Here is a 22,236-nt window from a genome sequence, read left to right as displayed (position 1 = left end):
TTCTCTAAAATCATCCCTAAGGACTATGAGAGAGGCAAGCAGGAACACTAAAATGACCTTCAATAAAACAACAAAGGTGTATTGGGTAAATTTCGAGATTCAATACATAGAAGCAGCATCAGTAATGGTTAGCTAGTTATCCAAATTAAATAAATTAATGAAAAGCAAATTGCAGACCAGTATTAGTATAAAGCTGAGACATTTACAGTACATTGAAACACTTTAATCATTCAACATTTCACATTACAAATATTTAAAAATTACTGAGCGTTATAAATAGTTGGCATAAAACTTAACAACATTTTTTTTACTATCACTTCAACAAACAAGCTGTAAAAAGGGACATTTTTGAGGGGGTACATAAAATAAAATCAAAAAAGGTGAACCAATATTAATAAAAATGAGTTTCCTTTATTTAAAATTGTTAATCACTACAACCTCCCCAAACACAGTGAAAAGCACAAGGAATTCAGCTACAGAGTGTCACCACTGATGGCTGACTTCCAGAAATAACTATTCTTCTTATGAATATTTGCCATACAGTGTTGAATACATAAGCTTTCAATAAAAACTAGACATTTTAAAATATTAAAAAAGCTGCACATCCAAAAAATATTACAACATAAAAAATCTCAATGGTCAAAATGATAAAAAACTAATTATACATTTCAATTTAAAATACCAAAAAATAAAAATGCTGGACAGGATATTGACCCAATTATTATAATGCTGCTGAGAAAAGTAGTCTTTGCTACTTTTTAAAGTAAGGTAACAAAAATAAGCAAACAAGCACATTTTTCCTTTAGTCCATATCTAAAAATAACTTCAATTATTTATATTAGTACAAAGATCATATTCTGAATTTACAAATATCAGTAAGATAAAAGGGAATATAATAACAGTAGAAAATGACATTGTGGACAACATACTAATCTGAATGTTTGCAATTAAAAAAAATCGCATTAAAGGTTTACACTGTAAAGTTTTTTCAGAAGTTAGAAAAAAAGTATTGCACATAACAATATGACATTAACTTTTCACAATTTACCACATTCAAGTCTTCTGTAACTTTGTAAGAAATTCTTAAAATCCAGACACAAAGAATAAATTATCAAGTCCTTCCAATGGCATTCATAAAATCTTTTCCTTCTTGAACCATAAGATCAGATTTAAAATCATGCATTCTGCAGAGGTCTGTTTATGAGGATATATTTGCCATGCTATGGGCAAGTGAGAAATGAAATTTAACCTTTGTAAACAACTTTACAACACACAATAAACAAGTTTTGAATTTTACATATTGTTTTTGTTTGTTCGCATGCATGCTTTTAATAATTTTAACTTTGCACACTATTTAGAACTGAGGTAACTTGATGGCATTTCAAACCAGTTTTTGCCCATCAAAAACAGGTAAATCCAATTTTAAAACCATCAAACACCTAAGAATCCATACGTTCAAGTTTACTGCTAAATTCTTTTGTGTGCATTTTGTATTGTGAATTGTGGCAGGTCTGCTACTATACCACAAATGCAGGAGCTGAAAGAAAGTCTATATGAATATTTTCATTGAATATTAGCTGTAAATGCAATGTAATATTGGAAGAAACTGGAACCCACATTTAGACTTCAAGGTTTGGGCTGAGATTGCAGTTTGGCCCTAATATCTACTGTATCATTAAGATGTGAACAATATTTTTGCTGGAGTTAAGAGGGTTAATACTTTTTACATCCGTTTTTTTGTCTGAATCTGCAGTTTTATTAATAGCATTGCTGATCCCTACCATTCATGATATTTAAATTTCACTTTGCCTTCAAATGCTAAAAGGAAACAAAAAGTGAAAATAAAACTGATTGCTTTAACTCATTCTTGTTGCACAATTAAGTTAGCTATATGTGCAAATCTTTGAATAATAAACATAGAAAAATTATTCATCTCTTTAGATTATGAAAAATCGAGGTATTGCAAAAAGAGATGTCATCTGTGAAAAAGTGAGCTTAAAAATATTAACTGTTGGAAAAATCAAGATATATAAAAGTAGTGCACAACAAATGTTGGTATATGTTTTTATAAAAGGAAAACAAAATAAGGGAACAAAAAGCCAGTTAGAGAAATAATGTCCCAAAATGTTCAAAGGCAGATTATGTAAAAAGGGATTTAACTAAGAGTAAAAAAGTTATTTTTCAGTGTCAAATTTTAAAAATGTTAGTTCACTACATCTACAAACATTAGAATTGGGCATGAATGGCACAAAAACACACCAGTTCACCTAGAAAGGATGATAACCAACACTTCCTATAGTTTAAAAATTGCCACTAAGAATTACATTTTTTTTTACTTTAACAGTAAATCCCTGACGAGCTATGGTAAGCACCCTCACAACTCTCTGCTGCTGTTCGTTTGTCACTGCTGTGGCAGAACATAGATCAAATTTAAATTCTAAATTTGATCCTTTCACAGCAAATGTCTCCATTTTGACTAGGTTTAATTCTCTTTAAAGCCTTTAACTCCAAAGCAATAGTTACACTGCTCATTATCATTGTGTTACTTGTGGGTCACAAGTCAGCAATCAGCAGTGAATAATCCAGTCTTTGGTTCGCAGGAGTTTGAAGATGCTATGAACTGTATCAGAAAAAAAAAACAGCAAAAGTGAGGAGAAATAACTTTTCACATATATTTTTAAAAATTACACACGGAAACATAACCACCTTTGGCTGAATCACGCAATACTCATAAGGAATGAATTCCTTCAATGCAGTCCAGCACCTATATTGCCACTGCAAGGCAGTACCACTTAAAGCCAACCTGCATAGTTTACACTTATAGTGTTGTGACACCACATGCTAACCTATAGAAATACAGAAACATGCACATTGGCACTCTCAAATGAACTTCAGTGTTTCCTTTTTTCTATGACTTTTACATTTTGAAATGTAACTTTTTCTAAACAAAGTTTATAGGCAGAATATAAGTACTGTGGATAGTGGGAAAATGTATGAATATATAGTGCATGCAAAATAGGTGTACAAGTAAACATTCAATCATTCATACTATTCCACATAAAAAATAAAATAAAAAATCTTAGGCAGATGAAGCCATAGCCTGTGCTACACATAGTTGTGTTGTAATGTAGCCTTTTACTTTGTTATTTTCCAATTCCCATTTTTACTGGAAAAGACATGGTATTTTATATTACCATTTAAACAGCAGCAAGGCCTTTATTGTCTCTTGCAATTAAATAGCATTACTAAAAATAAAAAAATATAAATCAAGGCTACATTTGAGGTATTACTTTTGTGTGTCAAAATGGAGAGCAAAAGCTGACACATGACAATATATTAGTAGATCAAGTGGACTTTGTAAATAGCAACATCAAAAAAATAAAGGTATAAAATCTCTTCCAGCAACGAAAATGCCTCTCTACAATTAGATTTGTGTCAATCTCAACAACTTTGGTAAACTTTTAGGGGTAGCAGATCTTCAAATTGTGGTTTTCCTTTTCTGAAATAAGTGCACACTTCAACCATAGCAGCAAACTAAACCCCCTTTTCTAAAATCGTTTATTTTGGGGAGGTGAAGAAGGGATATGGGAAAAGCACCAAAAGCATTTATCCCGCATATTTGTTAGTGAAGCCTGTAGTGTGTCAGAAACAACTTTTTAAAACCACACTGATAGGTTTATGTTTGAAAACTACTGGGATTTGTATTGTTTCAGGCTATTTTTTCTTATGTGCTCTTCCTTTACTTTAGATTCAGCTCAATTGAAACAAAAACGCAGAAGGGGCTGCAGTAAAACTTCACATTAATTTTAGTTTTTGTCTATAGAACAATAAAACTGGTTCTCTGTTGTCAATTTCATTAACTTAACACTTTTCTCAAATACAAAAGCAAGCTGTGCAAATATGTTTTCCAGAAATACCAATCATACATTCCATTAAGATAAGGATCACATATCCAGTGTTATCACGAGTAATTCAATGTTATGAAAAACATTGAAACCGGAGATCAATTTAACTATTTTAAATGAATTTAGAAACTATGTTTTGAAATATGGGATGAGGCAGTAGAAGAATGCACTTATTTATTATTCCTAGCTAGTCTGGTGTCTGCAGCCCTAGAACACACTTATCCTGCCACTAGAATCATATTTGATTATTTGTTAGTTCCAACGGAAAGGAACCTGACGTGGACGGTCTCCTCCTTCTTTGACAAGTGGCTTGTGGAACTCTCTCCCAGCACGAGAATGTATGGCAGCCCAGCAGTATTCACAGTAATACTGCAGACATGTGACATTGGCACAGAAAAACGGAGCAAATTTCCCACCACATCGGGTACCCTGGCATTCATCACATAGTTGATCATCAAGGACATATGGCTTCACTTCCACCTAAAAGTTAACATCAGATTTCAATTAGTAGATTCAGAGATAAATATTAAACAAGTGTAAAACAACCTTTCAGATTGATGCACATAATGCAAACTGGTATCTGACATCGGCATTTTCTGCTCAACAGTAATATAGGGTGATATTTTACCCAGTTACTTTAATTATATTATTGAAAATTTTAAAGTGATAATTTTATTTGTACAACAAATATTAACTAATATTATTTCTAAACAACAATATTATTTCTGAAAGACAGTCACTGTTGCATGGAGAAGAACAAACAATATTCAGAACAAATAAAAACAGAAAATACTTGACATTAATATTTTGTTATTTGCTATTTTCACTGAAGGTGAAATGTAGTTAAAATGCCAATAAGCCTCCTTTCTCTCCTGTACCTACCTTAAAAGGCAGAAAAGACCGAAGTTAGCATTCACTTCAAGACAAGGATTTATCACAACTAAATTAGTACTGATCAGTATCTGAAATTGAAAGTAGTAGCTGAACCAGAAAAATGTTTATTACTTGTCATTACAACCATCAGGAGCCTGAAGACCCACACTTAATTTTCAGAAAAGCTTCTCCTCAGTCATTACATTTCTGAATAGTCCATGAACCCAGGGACACTACTTAATTTTTTTTTGCACTATTTATTTTGTAAATTATAGTAAATGTTATGTCTTTTCACTGGACTGCAGCCACAAAGCAACAAATTACACGTCATATAAGATGGCAATAAAACTGATTCTGATGAAATTTCTGCTATTAAGTTATCGCCATCTGTTTCTGACCACTTCTTCTTGGGTTAAATTACATGAAAAAAAGTAATCAAAGCAAAATTGTTATTCCAAAGAAAAAAACCCTGAAAATACAGGGACCAAAACATTTTTTTCCCCTGAAATTAAACTCTTAACTAAATTCTTGGCAAAGGAAACACTAAACCAAACTTTTATTCATATAAAGGAAGCAACACTAAAAGCAAAGTTATTTCTAGAAGTAAAATACATTGGGGAATGTAGCTGACACCTCTGGTTATACTCATGTACATTACATAGAATATGAAATAGCACAACACAGAAACAGACAATTTAGCCCAACATGTCTGCAACCAAAATGATGCCAATCTAAACTAATCTCATCTGCCTGCATGTTGTCTTAAAGCTTCTATTCCTTGCCTATTCACGTCTGTCTAAATACTTAAACATTGCTATGTAATCTACTTCTACCATCTCTACTGGCAGTATATTCTAAACTCATACCATTTTCCGTGTAAAAATAAAGAAATGCTTGCCAGTCTTTAAAGTTTCTCCCCTCACCTTAAAGCTATGCCCTCTAGTAGTTAACATTTCCACCCTGGAAAAAATGACTATCTAGTCTTCCTGTGTCTCTTATAATTTTACATATTTCTATCAGATTGTCCCTTGGCCTCTAGGACTGCAAGGAAAACAAACCAACATTATCCAACATATACTTGTAGTTAATGCACTATAATCCAGGCAACATCCTGGAGGATCTCTTCTGTACCCTTCTGTCTCCACATCCTCCTGCCTTATCTAATCTCTTCTGTTGTGAAGCAAAGATCAAAGATCTAGCTTACCCAGTTTTTCCTCACAATTGAAACACTCCATCCCAGACTACATTCTAGTGAATCTCCTCTGTACCTTCTCCAGCACTATCACATCCTTCCTATAGTACAGTAATCAGAACTGCACACAATACTCCAAAAATGTTATATAAAGTAGCTGCAACATAACTTGCCAACCTTTATACCCAATGCCCTGACAGATGAGAACAAGCAGCTTTACCATCCTTTCCACTTGTTGCCACTTTCAGGAAGCTATGAATTGTATCCTAAAATCTTCCTGTACATCAGTGTTCATAAGGATCCTGTAGTAGATGTTGCATTGAATCTCTCAAAATGCATTACCTCACACTTGTTCAGATTAAACTACATCTGCCATCACTCTGCCCATATTTTATTTAAATGATCTATATGTTGATGTATCCTTTGACAACCTTCCATGCTAGAACAGCTCCACAAAATTATGTCATCTGCACACTTACTAATCAGACTACTTGAATGCAACCAAATGTGAGACAGGATTTTTCCTGCATAAATTCTCTTATAATATTTTTAAAACATGTTTCGTGATTTTCACTTACCCGTTTATCAATGTCTCCATGCTGTAACTGGACAAAGCGAGCACTGATAGCAGCAATATAGCTTTGTTGATTTGAGAAAGCCACACGGCCTGCACCTTTTGGATATTTTAACTCTGGATCTGTGTCAATGCCAGCATAGCAAACTCCACCATACAGCCTGTCCATGATCATTGCCAGCTCCACTACAATGCAAAAATCATGACAATAAGATAAGCAGAACAATTGCGAAGTGCTAAATGTATTAATACAAAAGAATTTCATTGAAAAATTGTGAAAAAAGGTACAGTCTTTCTTGTATTTTTCTTTTCATGAATCACAGAGATCGTTCGCTCCGTGATTCACTTGTCCATTCGTCCCTCTCCACTGACCTCAGTCCTGGCACTTACAAAATGCCTTGTAAAAGTATTCAGCCCCCAATTCTTTGTTCACATAATTTAGTATTACAACCAGGGATTTTGATCAAATTAACTGATAATTTTTATTCTTTTTTGCCCCACAGTAGAGCCCAAAAAATTAAAAATTAAAAAATCCAAAACTTAAATGTCAGCAGTTCAAAAGTATTCATCCCCCTTACCTAGTACTCTTTTTCAAAAGTCTCTATTAGCTTTGCACACTGTGATGGGAGCAAGATTTGCCCATTCCTCCTTGCAAAATTGCTCAAACTGTGCTAGGTTAGTTGGGGAACAGCACTGGACAGCAATTTTGAGGTTTTGTTGGGTTAAGGTCAGGATACTGAGCGGGCTACTCAAGGACATCAATTTTCTTTATTTGAAGTCATGGTTGCTCTGGCAGTACATTTTGGGCTGTTGTCCTGCTGAAAGGCAAACTTCCTCCCCAGTTTAAGTTTTCTGGCAGAGGCTAGCAAGTTTTCATCCAGCATCTCTGCGTATTTAGCAGCATTCATCTTCGCACTGATCCTGACCATGATGCTACCTCCACCATACTTCAAAGTATGGATGGTGTTAACTGACTGATGTGCAGTATTAGGTTTATGCCACACATACCGCTTAGTATTGAGGCCAAAAAGTTCCACAAGACCTTCTTCCAAATCTTTATAGTATCTTCTAAGTGATACTTTGCAAGGTAAGTCACAGGCAAGGATATGCTTCTTTTTTTTTTACGTAGTTCAGTCGTTTTTGACAGACAGACATACTTTATTGATCCCGAGCGAAATTGGGTTTTGTTACAGCTGCACCAACCAAGAATAGTGTAGAAATATAGCAATATAAACCCATAAATAATTAAATAATAATAAGTTAATTATGCCAAGTGGAAATTAGTCCAGGACCAGCCTATTGGCTCAGGATGTCTGACCCTCCGAGGGAGGAGTTGTAAAGTTTAATGGCCACAGGCAGGAATGACTTCCTATGACGCTCAGTGTTACATCTCGGTGGAATGAGTCTCCGGCTGAATGTACTCCTGTGCCTAACCAGAATGGAGTGGATGGGAGTCATTATCCAAGATGGCATGCAACTTGGACAGCATCCTCTTTTCAGACACTACCGTCAGAGAGTCCAGTTCCACCCCCACATCACCGGCCTTACGAATGAGTTTGTTGATTCTGTTGATGTCTGCAGCCCCAGCACACAACAGCAAACATGATAGCACTGGCCACCACAGCCTCGTAGAACATCCTCAGCATCGTCCGGCAGATGTTAAAGGACCTCAGTCTCCTCAGGAAATAGAGCCGGCTCTGACCCTTCTTGTAGACAGCCTCAGTGTTCTTTGACCAGTCCAGTTTATTGTCAATTCATATCCCCAGGTATTTGTAATCCTCCACCATGTCCACACTGACCCCTTGGATGGAAACAGGGGTCACTGGTGCCTTAGCCCTCCTCAGGTCTACCACCAGCTCCTTAGTCTTTTTCACATTACGCTGCAGATGATTCTGCTCGCACCATGTGACAAAGTTTCCCACCGTAGCCCTGTACTCAGCCTCATCTCCCTTGCTGATGCATCCAACTATGACAGAGTCGTCAGAAAACTTCTGAAGATGGCAAGACTCTGTGAAGTAGTTGAAGTCCGAGGTGTAGATGGTGAAGAGAAAGGGAGACAGGACAGTCCCCTGTGGAGCCCCAGTGCTGCTGACCACTCTGTCTGACACACAATGTTGCAAGCGCACGTTCTGTGGTCTGCCAGTCAGGTAATCAATAATCCATGACTCCAGGGAAGCATCCACCTGCATCACTGTCAGCTTCTCACCCAGCAGAGCAAGGCGGATAGTGTTGAACGCACTGGAGAAGTCAAAAAACATGACCCTCACAGTGCTCGCCGGCTTGTCCAGGTGGGCATAGACACGGTTCAGCAGGTAGACGATGGCATCCTCAATTCCTAGCCGGGAGTTGTACTGTGTCATGTAACACCATAGTTCTGAAAAAACGTTGTCTCATTTTTACTATGTACTGTACCATGAGTTATGGTCAAAATGACAATAAAAGTGACTTGAACTTGAACTTCTTCCTTGCTACTCTTCCACAAGTACCCTTTTTGTGCAGGGCCTTAGAAATTGTGGAGCCAGGAACTTCATCTCCAGTTGTAGCTACTGACTTCTACAGCTCACTCAGAATGACTGTTGGCATCACAGTATCCTCTCTTACAAGTGCTATTTTTTTCTAGCAACTAAGTTTTGAGGAGTGGTCTGACCTAGGCAGTGTGGCCATAGTTTCATATTTTTTTCCCAGGTTTTTTTTTTACAATGGACTGCACTGAGCTCCGAAGTATGTTCATTGCCTTTGAGGTGGTCCTGTACCCTTTTGCAGACTTCTGCTTCTCTATTATTAATTTCCATGACATCTTGAATAATCTTTTTGTTTTCACTTTGGTTTGATCTGTTGAAATCTACCATACTGTTGGACCTTACAGAGGGAGGGGTTATTTATTCTTATGAATTCATTGAAAACAGGTAATCCTCCAATTTTCTACATCAACAAATTGGGTGAGTTGGTCAGATAATATACAATATTTCACCTGAGGAAAGTTAGCATAGTAATTACAAAGAGGATGAATACTTCTTCAGCCTCAAAAGTTTGGGTTATAATTGTTAAAAAATTGCTGACAGGTTTTGGAATTTTTCTTTCGATTTAACATGATGGATGATGTTTTGTAGATTAGCTCAAAATCATACTTCAATATATTTTAAATTTAGAAAATGAGACAGTAAAATGTGAAAATAGTTGTGGAGGCTGAATACCTTTTCAAAGCACTGTATCCCTAGAAGTGGAAGAAATACTTAACCTGCCCATTCACCTCCATTCAGGACCCTGATCAGTCCTTCCAGATGAGGCAACACTTTACATGCAAACCTGTCAGAGTCATCTATTGTATCTGGTGCAATTGGTGAGGTCTCCTGGTTGATGTAGATTGGGGGCCCACTTTGTAGAGCACCTTCATTCCTTCTGCAACACACAGGATTTCCCAGTGGCCAGGCATTTTAATTCCAATCCCCAGTCTGATATGTCAGTCCATGGACTCCTCTACTGCTATGATGAGGTTGCCCTCAGGCTGAAGGAGCAACATCTCATAGAATGTCTGGGTAGCCCCCAACCTGATGAGAGGAACATCGATTCATTAACTTCCAGTAATTTGCACCCCACCCCCTTTCTCTCTTCTTTCGTTCACCATTTCGGCTCCTCTCATATCTCTTTCTCTTCTCCTCACCTGCCTAACACCTCCCCCAGTAACTTTCCTCCTCCCCTTTCTCCCATTGTCCACTTTCTAATCAGAATCCTTCTTCATCCCTTTACCTTTTCTGCCCATCACCTCCCAGTTTCATTCCAACCCCCTGGCTTTACCCATCATTTACTAGCTTGTATTCCTTCCTCTCCCCTCACCACTTTATTCTGTCTTGTCCCCCTTCCTTTCCAGTCCTGAAGAAGGGTCTGTGTCTAAAATGTCAACTCTTTATTCCTTTCCATAGATGCTGCCTGACCTGCCGTGCTCCCCCAGCATTTTGTATGCGTTGCTCACAATCTTAGTTTCTAGTTTTTTTATGAACTAACTGCTGCTTTTTACAGTAGCTATTATGTAAACCCAAACTGGTCTTGGGAAGAACTAAAATTTTCATGTCAGATCCTGGATAGAATATTGGCAGGATTTTATAACCTGAAAACTTTACCCTATTTAGCCTGATATCATCCTCCTTAATACAAACATAACCATGATTTTGTAGATGCTACCACACTTAACAAGCACAATAATCCTGGTATGGTAACTTCCTTCCTACAATCCACCGTGTACACCAATTATATCACCCTTTCTGCCAAGCTAAATGGGAATATAAATGGATATCCTATCCAATCAGGACTACAATGATAATTTGGCTGTTCAATATTCAACAAATGTGGGGGTTTGAACCCAATATATTTGATCCATATAATTTGTGTGGCTCTTTCCTAAAACTAAATGGGGCAGCTATTTTCTCACTTTATACCACCCAGTTTCAAATACTTATCCATTTCTCTTTCACTGCAAGTGTCTCAACAGTTGTTCAAAAATATCATAAACTCACTCAGCTGGTAATAACCATCTTAAATTGATGACCACTCAGCATTGAATCCACATCCACCACAACCAGGAAACTCTCTTCCTTTTCATCTGACACAACCAAAGCCTAATGTAACTTGCAGTTTAAAGCCACTGGCAATAATTTTACTATCTCCATTATTTCTGACATCATCTTGCTAAATACTCTCTGAACACTTTCAACGACCTTAACATTTTTTCTTATAACACTGCATGTATCTCAACCATGCACTTGTCCAAATATATCAGTTTTATTCTTGTACACTGTAACACAAATGCTAAAGAAAACACAAAATGCTGAAGTACATTGTACTTTATGCAAATAAACAGGTCATGAATTCTGTGCAGTTGTTTATACTGTACACCGAATGTGGCAACTACAATCTACATCTGATGTTCAGCATTTTTTAAATTTCTCTCATGAACGTTCCCTTAAACTGTTAGTCACAATAATAGAAGCATAGAAAACCTACAGCACAATACAGGCCCTTCGGCCCACAAAACTGTGCTGAACATGTCCCTACCTTAGAAATTACTAGGCTTACCTATAGCCCTCTATTTTACTAAGCTCCATGTACCTATCTAAAAGCCCTATCATATCCGCCTCCACCACTGTTGCCGGCAGCCCATTCCATGCACTCACGACTCTCTGAGTAAAAAATTTACCTCTGACATCTCCTCTGTACCTACTCCCCAGCACCTTAAACCTGTGTTCTCTTGTGGCAACCATTTCAGTCCTGGGAAAAAGCCTCTGACTATCCACACGATCAATGCCTCTATCAGGTCACCTCTCATCCTTCTTCATTCCAAGGAGAAAAGGCCGAGTTCACTCAACCTATTCTCATAAGGCATGCTCCCCAATCCAGGCAACATCCTTGTAAATCTCCTCTGCACCCTTTCTATGGCTTCCACATCCTTCCTGTAGTGAGGCGAGCAGAACTGAGCATAGTACTCCAAGTGGGGTCTGACCAGGGTCCTATATAGCTGCAACATTACCTCTTGGCTCCTAAATTCAATTCCACGATTGATGAAGGCCAATACACCATACACCTTCTTAACCACAGAGTCAACCTGCGCAGCTGCTTTGAGCGTCCTATGGACTCGGACCCCAAGATCCCTCTGATCCTCCACACTGAGTCTTACCATTAATATTATATTCTGCCATCATATTTGACCTACCAAAATGAACCACTTCACATTTATCTGAGTTGAACACCATCTGCCACTTCTCAGCGCAGTTTTGCATCCTATCAATGTCCCGCTGTAACCTCTGATAGCCCTCCAATATTTCTCAAATACCAAATCAAGTACAGCCTCTCAGGCTTATCTACATACTGTGTCAAGAAACCTTCTTGAACACACCTAACAAACTCCACCCCATCTAAACCCCTCGCTCTATAGGGAGATGCCAATCGATATTTGGGAAATTAAAATCTCCCATCACGACAACTCTGTTATTATTACACCTTTCCAGGATCTGTTTCCCTACCTGCTCCTCGATATCCCTGTTACTATAAGGCGGCCTATAAAAAACACCCAGTAAAGTTATTGACCCCTTCCTGTTCCTAACCTCCACCCACAGAGACTCCGTAGACAATCCTTCCATGGTGTCCACCTTTACTGCAGCCGTGACACTATCTTTGATCAACAGTGACACGCTCCCACCTCTTTTGCCTCCCTCCCTGTCCTTTCTAAAATATCTAAAACCTGGCACTTGAAGTAACCAATCCTGTCCCTGAGCCATCCAAGTCTCTGTAATGGCCACCACATCATATCTCCAAGTGCTGATCCATGCTCTAAGCTCATCTGCTTTGTTCACAACACTCCTTGCATTAAAATAGACACATCTCAAGCCTTCGGTCTGAGCACGTCTCTTTATCATCTGCCTATCCTCCCTCTCGCACTGTCTACAAGCTTACTCCATTTGTAAGCTAACCTCTTCCCCAGTCTCTTCAGTTCGGTTCCCACCCCCCAGCAATTCTAGTTTAAACTCTCCCCAGTAGCCTTAGCAAACTTCCCCACCAGGATATTGGTCTCCCTGGGATTCAAGTGCAACCCGTCCTTTTTGTACAGGTCACACCTGCCCCAAGAGGTCCCAATGATCCAGAAATCTGAATCTCTGCCCCTTGTTCCAATCCCTCAGCCAGTATTTATCCTCCAACTCATCCTATTCCTATTTTCATTGTTGCGTGGCACAGGCAGTAATCCCGAGATTACTACCTTTGCGGTCCTGTCTCTCAACTTCCTTCCTAACTCCCTGTAGTCTTTTTGCATGACCTCTTTTGTTTTCCTACGTATGTCATTGGTACCAATATGTACCACGACCTCTGGCTGTTCTCCCTCCCACCGCAGGATATCTTGGACTCGATCCGAAACATCCCGTACCCTGGCACCTGGGAGGCAAACTACCATCCAAGTTTCTTTCCTGTGTCCACAGAATTGCCTGTCTGATCCCCTAACTATAGAGTCCCCTATCACTATTTCCTTCCTCTTCTCCTCCCTACCCTTCTAAGCCACAGGGCCAGACTCTGTGTCAGAGGCACGGCCACTATTGCTTCCCCCAGGTAGGCTAACCCCCGCAACAGTACTCAAACAGAAGTACTTATTGTCAAGGGGTACAGCCACAGGGGTACTCTCTAGTACCTGACTCTTCCCCTTCCCCCTCCTGACTGTGACCCACTTGTCTGTCTCCCATGGCCCTGGTGTGACCACCCGCCTATAACTCCTCTCTGTCACCTCCTCGCTCTCCCTGACTAGGCGAAGGTCATCAAGCTGCATCTCCAGTTCCCTAACTCGGTCCCTCAGGAGCTGCAGCTTGACACACCTGGTGCAGATAATGACCGTTCGGGAGGCTGGGAGACTCCAGGACCTCCCACATCTGACACCGAGCACAGAAAACTGGCCTCACACACATACTTCCTACCTCGCCTCATCCCGCCTAAGCCCGCTGAGCCAAAGCCCTACCATTCTGCTGCTTCTCACTCCGCTGCCTGCTCCAACGCTGCCCGCTGGATATGGCAGTCTTCTTAAGCTAATAACTTGACTAATTACACCAAGTAAGGAAACAGCCCATTTATCTACCTGATTTATTTGTATTCATGGCTGCAGATAATGGACTTGGTCACAAACAGAAGAATTCTCTTTACTTCTATTTAAAAAAAATATAATCTTGTTTTCTCCTTATCATCCGTTTCGAATCTCTGTTCAATCTCTTGCAATAATTATTCTTTTGGTCTTAGTATCCTCTCACCCAGTCATTTTCTGTTCTCTCCCCTTCCACTGGGCAGAAGATGCAAAAACTGGAAAATATACTTGAAAAAGGCCAAGTTCAAGGTACTTTCTGTTGTGTTTGATATTGAGGGATAGTGCAGAGCATGCCAAGATGCCAACATGTAGGATATTCAACTCAACTTTATTGATCCCCCTGATTGTATAGTATGTGAACTCCTTTCATGTGGGAGTGGCTGAATGGCATAGGAATAACACTATTAACTCCCGTTGTTGGAGAAAAAAATACTAGGTATGTTCTTCTTGTCCATAGAACTGCATTGAAATTATAGTCACTGAAATAGAGCAATTCTGTGCACTTTACCCATAGCATGTAATTTATGCTCCTTAAATAAACAAAAAAAAAAAGACTTGCCAACATTAAAAATGTCTTTCTTTGTTTTGATGGTATCCCTCCCTCCTTGCATCAATTCTTTTTTGGTTAAAGAACAGTCTCATTTAGTGAAATGTTTTCAACATTACACTTTGGAAAAAAAACACTATATCTAATGGAGAATCAGAGTAGACTACCTGAACACACTGGCAAATTGAGAGGATTATTCTGCCTCTTTATTCACTTGTCCTAAGCTATCAGGTTATGGCGTGTATGTCTGTGGTAGGACAGATAAATGACCCGATCTGGTACAAGTTCCTGGAAGTGTTGGGGTGAATGGAGATTCTTGAACAGGTGTGCCACCTCAGATAAATGGCCCTCATCATAAGGATCAGGCCACTCTATTTCTTCCTCTACCTTCTGTGGACTTTGAAGGCATATGAGCACATCACTGTTCTGCCAGATTTCACCTCATGATATTCTGATCACAAGCAATTGTGGTGCATGCATGCTATTATTCCTTTGGTGAATTGATCTGAAACCCAAACAGCTTAAGTGGTGACAAAGCTTTTATTTAGTGTCTGAAATCATGCATACTCTTCATTTTCTCACACTCTGTTGTCTCAAAATTTCTTACTTTGTCCAAGTCCGGTAAGTGAGGTTGGAAAAGGGAAGAAAGAATGGGCAGGTGTGTTCTCAGTCTCTGGCTCGTTAACAGCCCTGATAAGCTGGAGCTATTCGCAGCAGGTGTGGAGTGATTAGCTTCGTAGGATCTTTTGCCTTCAGAATGAGAATGAGTTTGCAGTACTCTTTCCACTTCTCCATTTGCCGATGGGTATTGAAGAGTGCTTAACTGGTGTTTGAACTCAGTCCCTAACAAATATTTTAAATTCTGAACAGCTGAATTGTGGACCATTGTCTGACACAAGTGTCTCTAGTATTCCATGGCGAATGAATACAGCTTTCAGGTGCCGTATAACTGCTGCTGAGGATGTAGAGGACAGCTTGGACACCTCAACATTCCATGAGCGGTAATCCACAGTGAGAAGATAGCTGTCTCTTCTCAGCTCAAAAATGTCTGTGCCTACAATTTGCCATGGAAAGTCTGGGAATTCTGTGGGACAGAGAGGTTCAGCATGATTTTTCTGCAGTTTTCTGCATGCTTCACATTGCTTTACATAATCTCCCAGTTGTGTCCTCAGACCAAGACACCACAAGGATTGCCTTGCTCTTAGGCAACATTTTTGATGCCTTAATGTCCTGGGGAGATTTGACTGATGATTTTGGCATGCATAGATGGAGGAGCGATGAGTCTAGAGTCCTTTAGCAGCAAACCATCAAGAATGGTGAGTGTGTCTCTTTCAAGCCAGTAAAATCTGAATTTATGAACTCCTTCTGGAACAGCTGGCCATCCATGCTCACAGTATTGCATGAGCTCACTGCAGATTTGGTCCTTTTTCAACTCAGCACGAATTTCGTCCAGTTTACTCTTTGATGCATAAGCCTCATTCTGAACGTTTGCAAATGTAGAGGTAAGTCATCCAAGTGTTTCAAGCTGAAGAGGCTGACAAGTAGCTTGTGGTCTGTTTCAAGTGGGAATTTAGTGCCGATCAAGCAGCAGCTGAACCATTCACAAGCCACGAGAGCCAGCATCTCCTTTTCAATTCGGGCGTAACACCGTTCAGTAGGAGTCAGTGCTCTTGATGCATATTTCACCGGTTTCCATATGCCACTGCAGTTTTGCATGAACACTCCCCCTAGGCCAAAGGACAACATGTCTGCTAAGACCACGGTTGCTTTGTTCAGATCAAAGAACACCCATGTTGGCGGTGAGATAAGCTTTAAGTGATGAGAATAACTTTTCTTGTGGTGTGTCCCAGGTCCAAACGTTTCTCTGAGAGAGGAGGTTACGTAGTGGCTTTGTTTTCTCTGCCAAATCTAAAATGAACTTTCCCAGCTGGTATACCGTGCCAAGGAAACTGCGGATCTCTGATACATTTGTAGGTCGTTCCTTGTTCTGAACTCCTGTCAGTTTGTCTGAATCTGGTTGCACTCCCTCTGAGGACAGTTGGTGGCCCAAGAACTTTGCCTCCAAATTTGCTAATTCACATTTCTTTTTGTTCAGGATGATTCCAGCCTGTTTCAATTTCTCCAAGGCAGCTTCCACTCTTTTGTCATGTTCCTCATTTGAGTCTCCGAAGATGAGTATTTCCATGTGGCAGACTACTCCTTCCAGTCCCTCCAAAATTTGGTTTGTCCTCATCTGAAAGTGTTCAGGGGATAATGAGATGACAAAAGGGAGTCTCTTGACTCATATAGTGCGATTAGGATTGTGAGCCTCTGTGGCTCAGGAACTAAATGGATCTGCCAGACTCTGAGTTTGCATCTAGTTTGGTGAAGAACTTTGCTCCACCCAGCATACCCAATGTGTGCACAACAGGGCAGAATAAACTTCTCCCACCTCACTGCACTGTTCAATTTTGCTAGATGAACATAGATCCTCACTGTGCTATTTGGCTTAGGAACATTCATTCTTGTTATGATGTCAAGCGCTCCATTCGCTCAAGTTCAGCTTTGTCTTTGTTCCACAGTGGGAATGATATATGCCTCACTGTGGTCAGAGTTGAACGTCACTCCTGACCTCAGTTGGATAAGGTACTTTTCTTTCAGTACCCTCAGGGCTGTGAACAACTTGGGGTACATCTGCCACTAAACATTGTTTAGCCAATCCCAGTTTGCATTGAATTTGTCCTGCACTGTTTTGTGTTCCTTTTTCTGAGCATCTGTCAGTCCTAATCCATCCATGATGTCATCTGGTTTGTCACCCATGCAGTATATCAGTGTGCTTACTCGATGCTCTTCTGAACCGACTGAGATAGCTTACAATCCTAAATCTCTCAAAGTCCCCTGGCTTAGAAAATTAAAATGTCTCGGGGGCTTAATTAAGTAAGTAGATGTTGGTACTGCAGGTATTCACTCCATTTTCCTGTTTGTTCGAGTCTATTTATTATTTTATTTATTTGGACTACAAATCTTCTTTTATCTTCCTGAGAGTTTGAGTGACTTCTCTGCTGTGTTTGTGTCCCTGTGCACTTTCCCAGGCTAGTGGCCCACAGATTATTACAAACTATCCATTTCTGGGAACAGCCTGAAGGCTATCCCTAGCATCTCTGGCCAGTTCTCAGCTCAAGTGGAGCATACAATTAGCAACTAGCATAGGGAATTTAGGTTAATAAGTCTCTGGATATTTTTCATAGATATATGCAAGCAAGAACAGTCTCACTGTAAATTCTTGCTTGCTGGGAATCTCACTTGGCCTGTAGCACCAATTCATTGATGATCAACCACCTCTTTAACCATGTTGTGTTCGATATTGAGAAATAGTGCAGAACACACCAGGATGCCAGCACACAGAATATTCAACTCAACTTTATTGATACCCTGCTTGTACAGTATGTGAACTCCTCCCATGTGAGAGTGGCTAACTGGCATAGGATTAACACTAACTACAACAACAGCTCTATCCTGCTCTTATCGGGCTCTTGAACAAATCTTCGTGTATTTTATTTGTTTATGTACTGGACTACAGCACAGAATACAGCCCTCCTCCCCTTCGAGCCACACAAACCAGCAATCCTCCGATTTAATCTGAGCCTAATCGCAGGACAATTTACAATGACCAATTAACCTACCAACCAGTACATGTTTGGACTGCGGGAGGACATCGGAGTTCCCGGAGAAAACATACAAATTACTTACAGGCAGCGGCGGGAATTGAACTTAGGTCGCCTATACTGTAAAGCGACATGCTAACCGCTACTCTACAGTATGACAAAGATAAACTCTCCATCTCTGAAAATTACCTTGTTGCGACCTTGCATCTTATTGTATACATCTGCTAAACTTTCTGGGTATTCTGTTATTGCTTTTCCCATTGTACTATCTTGATGTACACACATTTTAAAATATTCTGTTGGGATGGCATGCAAAACCAAGATTTTCCACCTTAGCTTGGTACATGTGATAACAATAAATCAATTACCAATCCTTGTAAATTTTTTTAGCTGTTTTCCCAAAGTTTCTATGCCCGCTTTAATGCACAGTATAATAGTGTAGCTAGTTTTAACCCATGGAAATTTAACGAAACATAGAACAGTACAGCACAGGAACAGGCCCTTTGGCCCACCATGTCCATGTCAAACAAGATGCCAAATTAACCTAATGCCATTTGCCTATATATGATGTTTTTCCATTCCCTGCCTGTTTAGTGTCTGAATAAATGCCTCTTAAACATTATTATCCTATCACCTTCCACCATCTCACCTGGCAGTGCATTCCAGGAACTAATCCCTACAAGTGGAACAAGTGCAACACCTGCCCCTACACCTCCTCCCTCAAGACCATTCAGGGCCCCAAACAGTCCTTCCAGGTAAGCCTTCATCTGTGAGTCTGTTTGGGTTATCTACTGTATCAGTGAGACATAATATAGACTGGGAGACCGCTTCATTAAGCACCCTTGCTCTGTCTGCCACACAAAGCAGGATTTCCCAGTGGCCATTCCCATTCTGACATGTCAATCCATGGCCTCTTAAACTGCCATGATAAGGCCATGCTCAGGTTGGGGGAGAACGTCTTGTATTCTGTCTGGGTAGCCTCTAACTTGATAGGATGAACATCGACTTATCAAACTTGCGGTAATGCCACCTCCTCTCCTTTAGCATTCCTCATTCTTGTTTCCCCCTCACATCTTCTCTCCTTACCTGCCCATCAGCTTCCTCTGGTGCTCCTCTCCTTCTTTCTTCCATGATCCTCTTACTTTTTCTATCAAACTCCTCCTTCTTCAGCCCTTTATCTCTTTCACCAATCACCTTCCCAATTCTTTACTTCACCCCACCCCCTCTCCTGATTTCACTTATCATCTGCCACCTTGTACTTCTTCCTCCACTCCACCCATCATCTTATTCTGACTTCTTCCCCCTTCTTTTCCAGTCCTGATGAAGGGTCTTGGCCTGAAACATTGATTGTTTATTCCTATCCAAAAATGCTGCCTGTCCAGCACATTGTGTGTTTTGTCACAGGAATCTCTCTCTCTTTCTCTCACACCCACAACCTCTCTCAATCTCTCTAGACCTCTCCCTCCCACTCCATCTCTCAAACTCTCCATGTCAGTCACTTTCTCTCTATCTCCCTTCCTCTCCCAATCCCTTTCTCTATCTCTTTCTCACAATCCTTCACTCTCTATCTCCCTCTCTCCACTCACAATCTCTTTTTTCCCTTCTCTCTATTCCCATCTCAATCTCTTTCCCTCTCCCAATCTCCCCATCTTTCTCAATCACCCTCTCCCTCTCTCTCAATCTCTATCAATCAGCTTCTCTCTGTCAAGCTCTCTGCCCTCTTTCTCAAAATCTGCCACACTCCGTCAAACTCTTCCTCTCTTTCTCAAACTTTCTCGCTCTCAAACTTCACCCCTCTCTTGAACTCTCCCTCTCTCAAACTTTCCTTCACTCTCACTTTCAATCACTCTCTCTCAATTTGCTTCTCTCAGTCACCCTCTCCCAATCTCTCTCTATTAATATGCTTATTTCACAATCACCCTCTCTTGATGTTTCTCAATCTTTCTCTCTATTTCTCTCCCTGTCAATCTCAATCTCTTCCTAGCCATCTCCCCCTCTCTCTTTCTCAATCACCCTCTCCCAATCTCTATCTCTCCTTTCTGCAGCTTATTTTGATCCTGCGCAGTAGTACTCCCACACTAGATGGTGATGCAGCCAGTTAGAATGCTCTCCACAGTACATCTGTAGAAATTTGCAAGACTCTTCTGTGACATACCAAATCTCCTCAAACTCCTAATGAATTATAGCCGCTATCATGATTCTTTGTAACTGCATCAATATGTTGCGCCCAGGACAGATCCTCAGAGATGTTGACACCCAGGAACTTAAAATTGCTCAATCTTTCCACTTCTGATCCTTCTATGTGGACTAGTGTGTGTTCCCTCGTCTTACCCTTTCTGAACTCTACAATCAGTTCTTTGGTCTTACTGACGATGAGTGCAAAGTTGTTGCTGTGACACCATTCAGCTAGCTGATACATCTCATTCCTGTACGCATTCTTATCACCATCTGAAATTCTGCCAACAATAGTTATACTGACATAAAATTTATAGATGGCATTTGAGCTGTGCCAGCAAGGCGGAGATGTTATTTGCAATCCGCAACAGATTGTGGTCTTCTGGTTAGGAAGTTGAGGATTTAGTTGCAGAGGGAGATACAAAGGCCCAGATTTTGGAGCTTTTAGAACAGAACTGTAGGAATGATTGTGTTAAAATGCTGAGCTGTAGTCAACAAACAGCATCCTAACAAAGTATTAGTTTTGTCCAGGTGATGCAAGGCCACATGAAGAGCCAATGTGATTGCTGTAGACCTATTGTGGCAATAGGCAAATTGTAGTGGGTCCAGATCCTTGCTGAGTCAGGAGTTGATATTAGGCATAACCAACCTCTCAAATCTCTCACAGCACTTTATCACCGTAGATGTGAGTGCTACTGAAAGATAGTCATTCAGACAGCTCACACTGCTCTTCTTGGGCTCTGGTATGATTGTTGCCTTTTGAAGCAGGTGGGAACTTCTGACTGTAGAAATGAAAGATTGAAAATATCTTTGAGCATACCCACCAGTTGGTTGGCATAGGTTTTAAGAGCCCTAACCAGGTACTCCATCAGGGCCTGTCACCTGATGACACCTTCTTGAAAGACAATCTAGCCTTGGCCTCTGAGACAGAGATCACAGGGTCACCAGGTGGTGGAAGGACCTTCATAGCTGTAGTTTTTATTCTCCCTTTCAAAGTGTGATCAGGTGATTGGACTTTCCACAGTGTGGGTGTAGGATGGCATGGTAAGCTCTCTTGATGGTAGTAAACAGTGGTCCAGGATGTTGGCTTCTCTAGTTCCACAAGTGATATGTTGGCAATAATTATTTAGAGACTTTTTCAAGCTGGCCTGGCTAAAATCCCCCAAAATGATGGGGAAGAAATCAGGGTATGCCGATTCATGCCTGCTCCCCTATCTCTCAATCGTTCTCTCCACACCCCCCCACATCTCTCTCATTCCCTAGTCTCTCTCCCTCTCTCAATGTCCTCATTCTCTGTGTAATACAAAACTTGTCTGATAAATCTCTATTCAAGTTTCCCCTCTCACTGTAGTGGTATTTGACATCTCCACCCTAGAATAATGACCATCTTTTCTGTCTACACATCTAATAACTTTATAAACTTCCAATGGTTTATCCCCTCAGTCTCTGATACTCCAGAGAAAACAATCCAAGTTTGCCCAACCTAATTACTGCTTATACTCATTAATTCAGGCAACAACTTCATAAACCTTTTCTGCACCTTCTCCAAAACTCCACATCCTTTTTGTACATAGCAACCAGAATTGCACACAATACTCTAATTCTGGTCTAGTTTTATACAGCTGCAGCATGACTTCCCAGTTTAATAGTCAATACCCCAACTGATCAATGCAAGTACGCTATGTGCTTTTTTTAACTCCACTTTCAGGGAGCTATG

The 22,236-nt window shown here is 40.2% G+C and overlaps 1 protein-coding gene across 2 annotated transcripts in view; it reads right to left on the bottom strand.

Moving 5' to 3' along the window:
- Positions 1-201: 201 nt before the first annotated feature.
- Positions 202-22,236, bottom strand: part of cpeb4b (cytoplasmic polyadenylation element binding protein 4b) — a 105,694-nt gene continuing 83,659 nt past the window's right edge. For both annotated transcript variants that reach the window (XM_073067714.1, XM_073067715.1), the window contains 2 exons: positions 6,549-6,730; positions 202-4,385 (listed from right to left, as the gene is read on the bottom strand). In XM_073067714.1, coding sequence (XP_072923815.1) covers positions 4,158-4,385; positions 6,549-6,730 — 410 coding nt within the window. In that variant the 3' untranslated portion in view covers positions 202-4,157. The remainder of the gene's footprint in view (positions 4,386-6,548; positions 6,731-22,236) is intronic.

Source organism: Hemitrygon akajei, chromosome 15 (genome assembly GCF_048418815.1).
Source record: "Hemitrygon akajei chromosome 15, sHemAka1.3, whole genome shotgun sequence".
NCBI classification, from domain to species: Eukaryota; Metazoa; Chordata; class Chondrichthyes; order Myliobatiformes; family Dasyatidae; genus Hemitrygon; species Hemitrygon akajei.
This window is presented reverse-complemented; position numbering and strand designations above follow the sequence as displayed.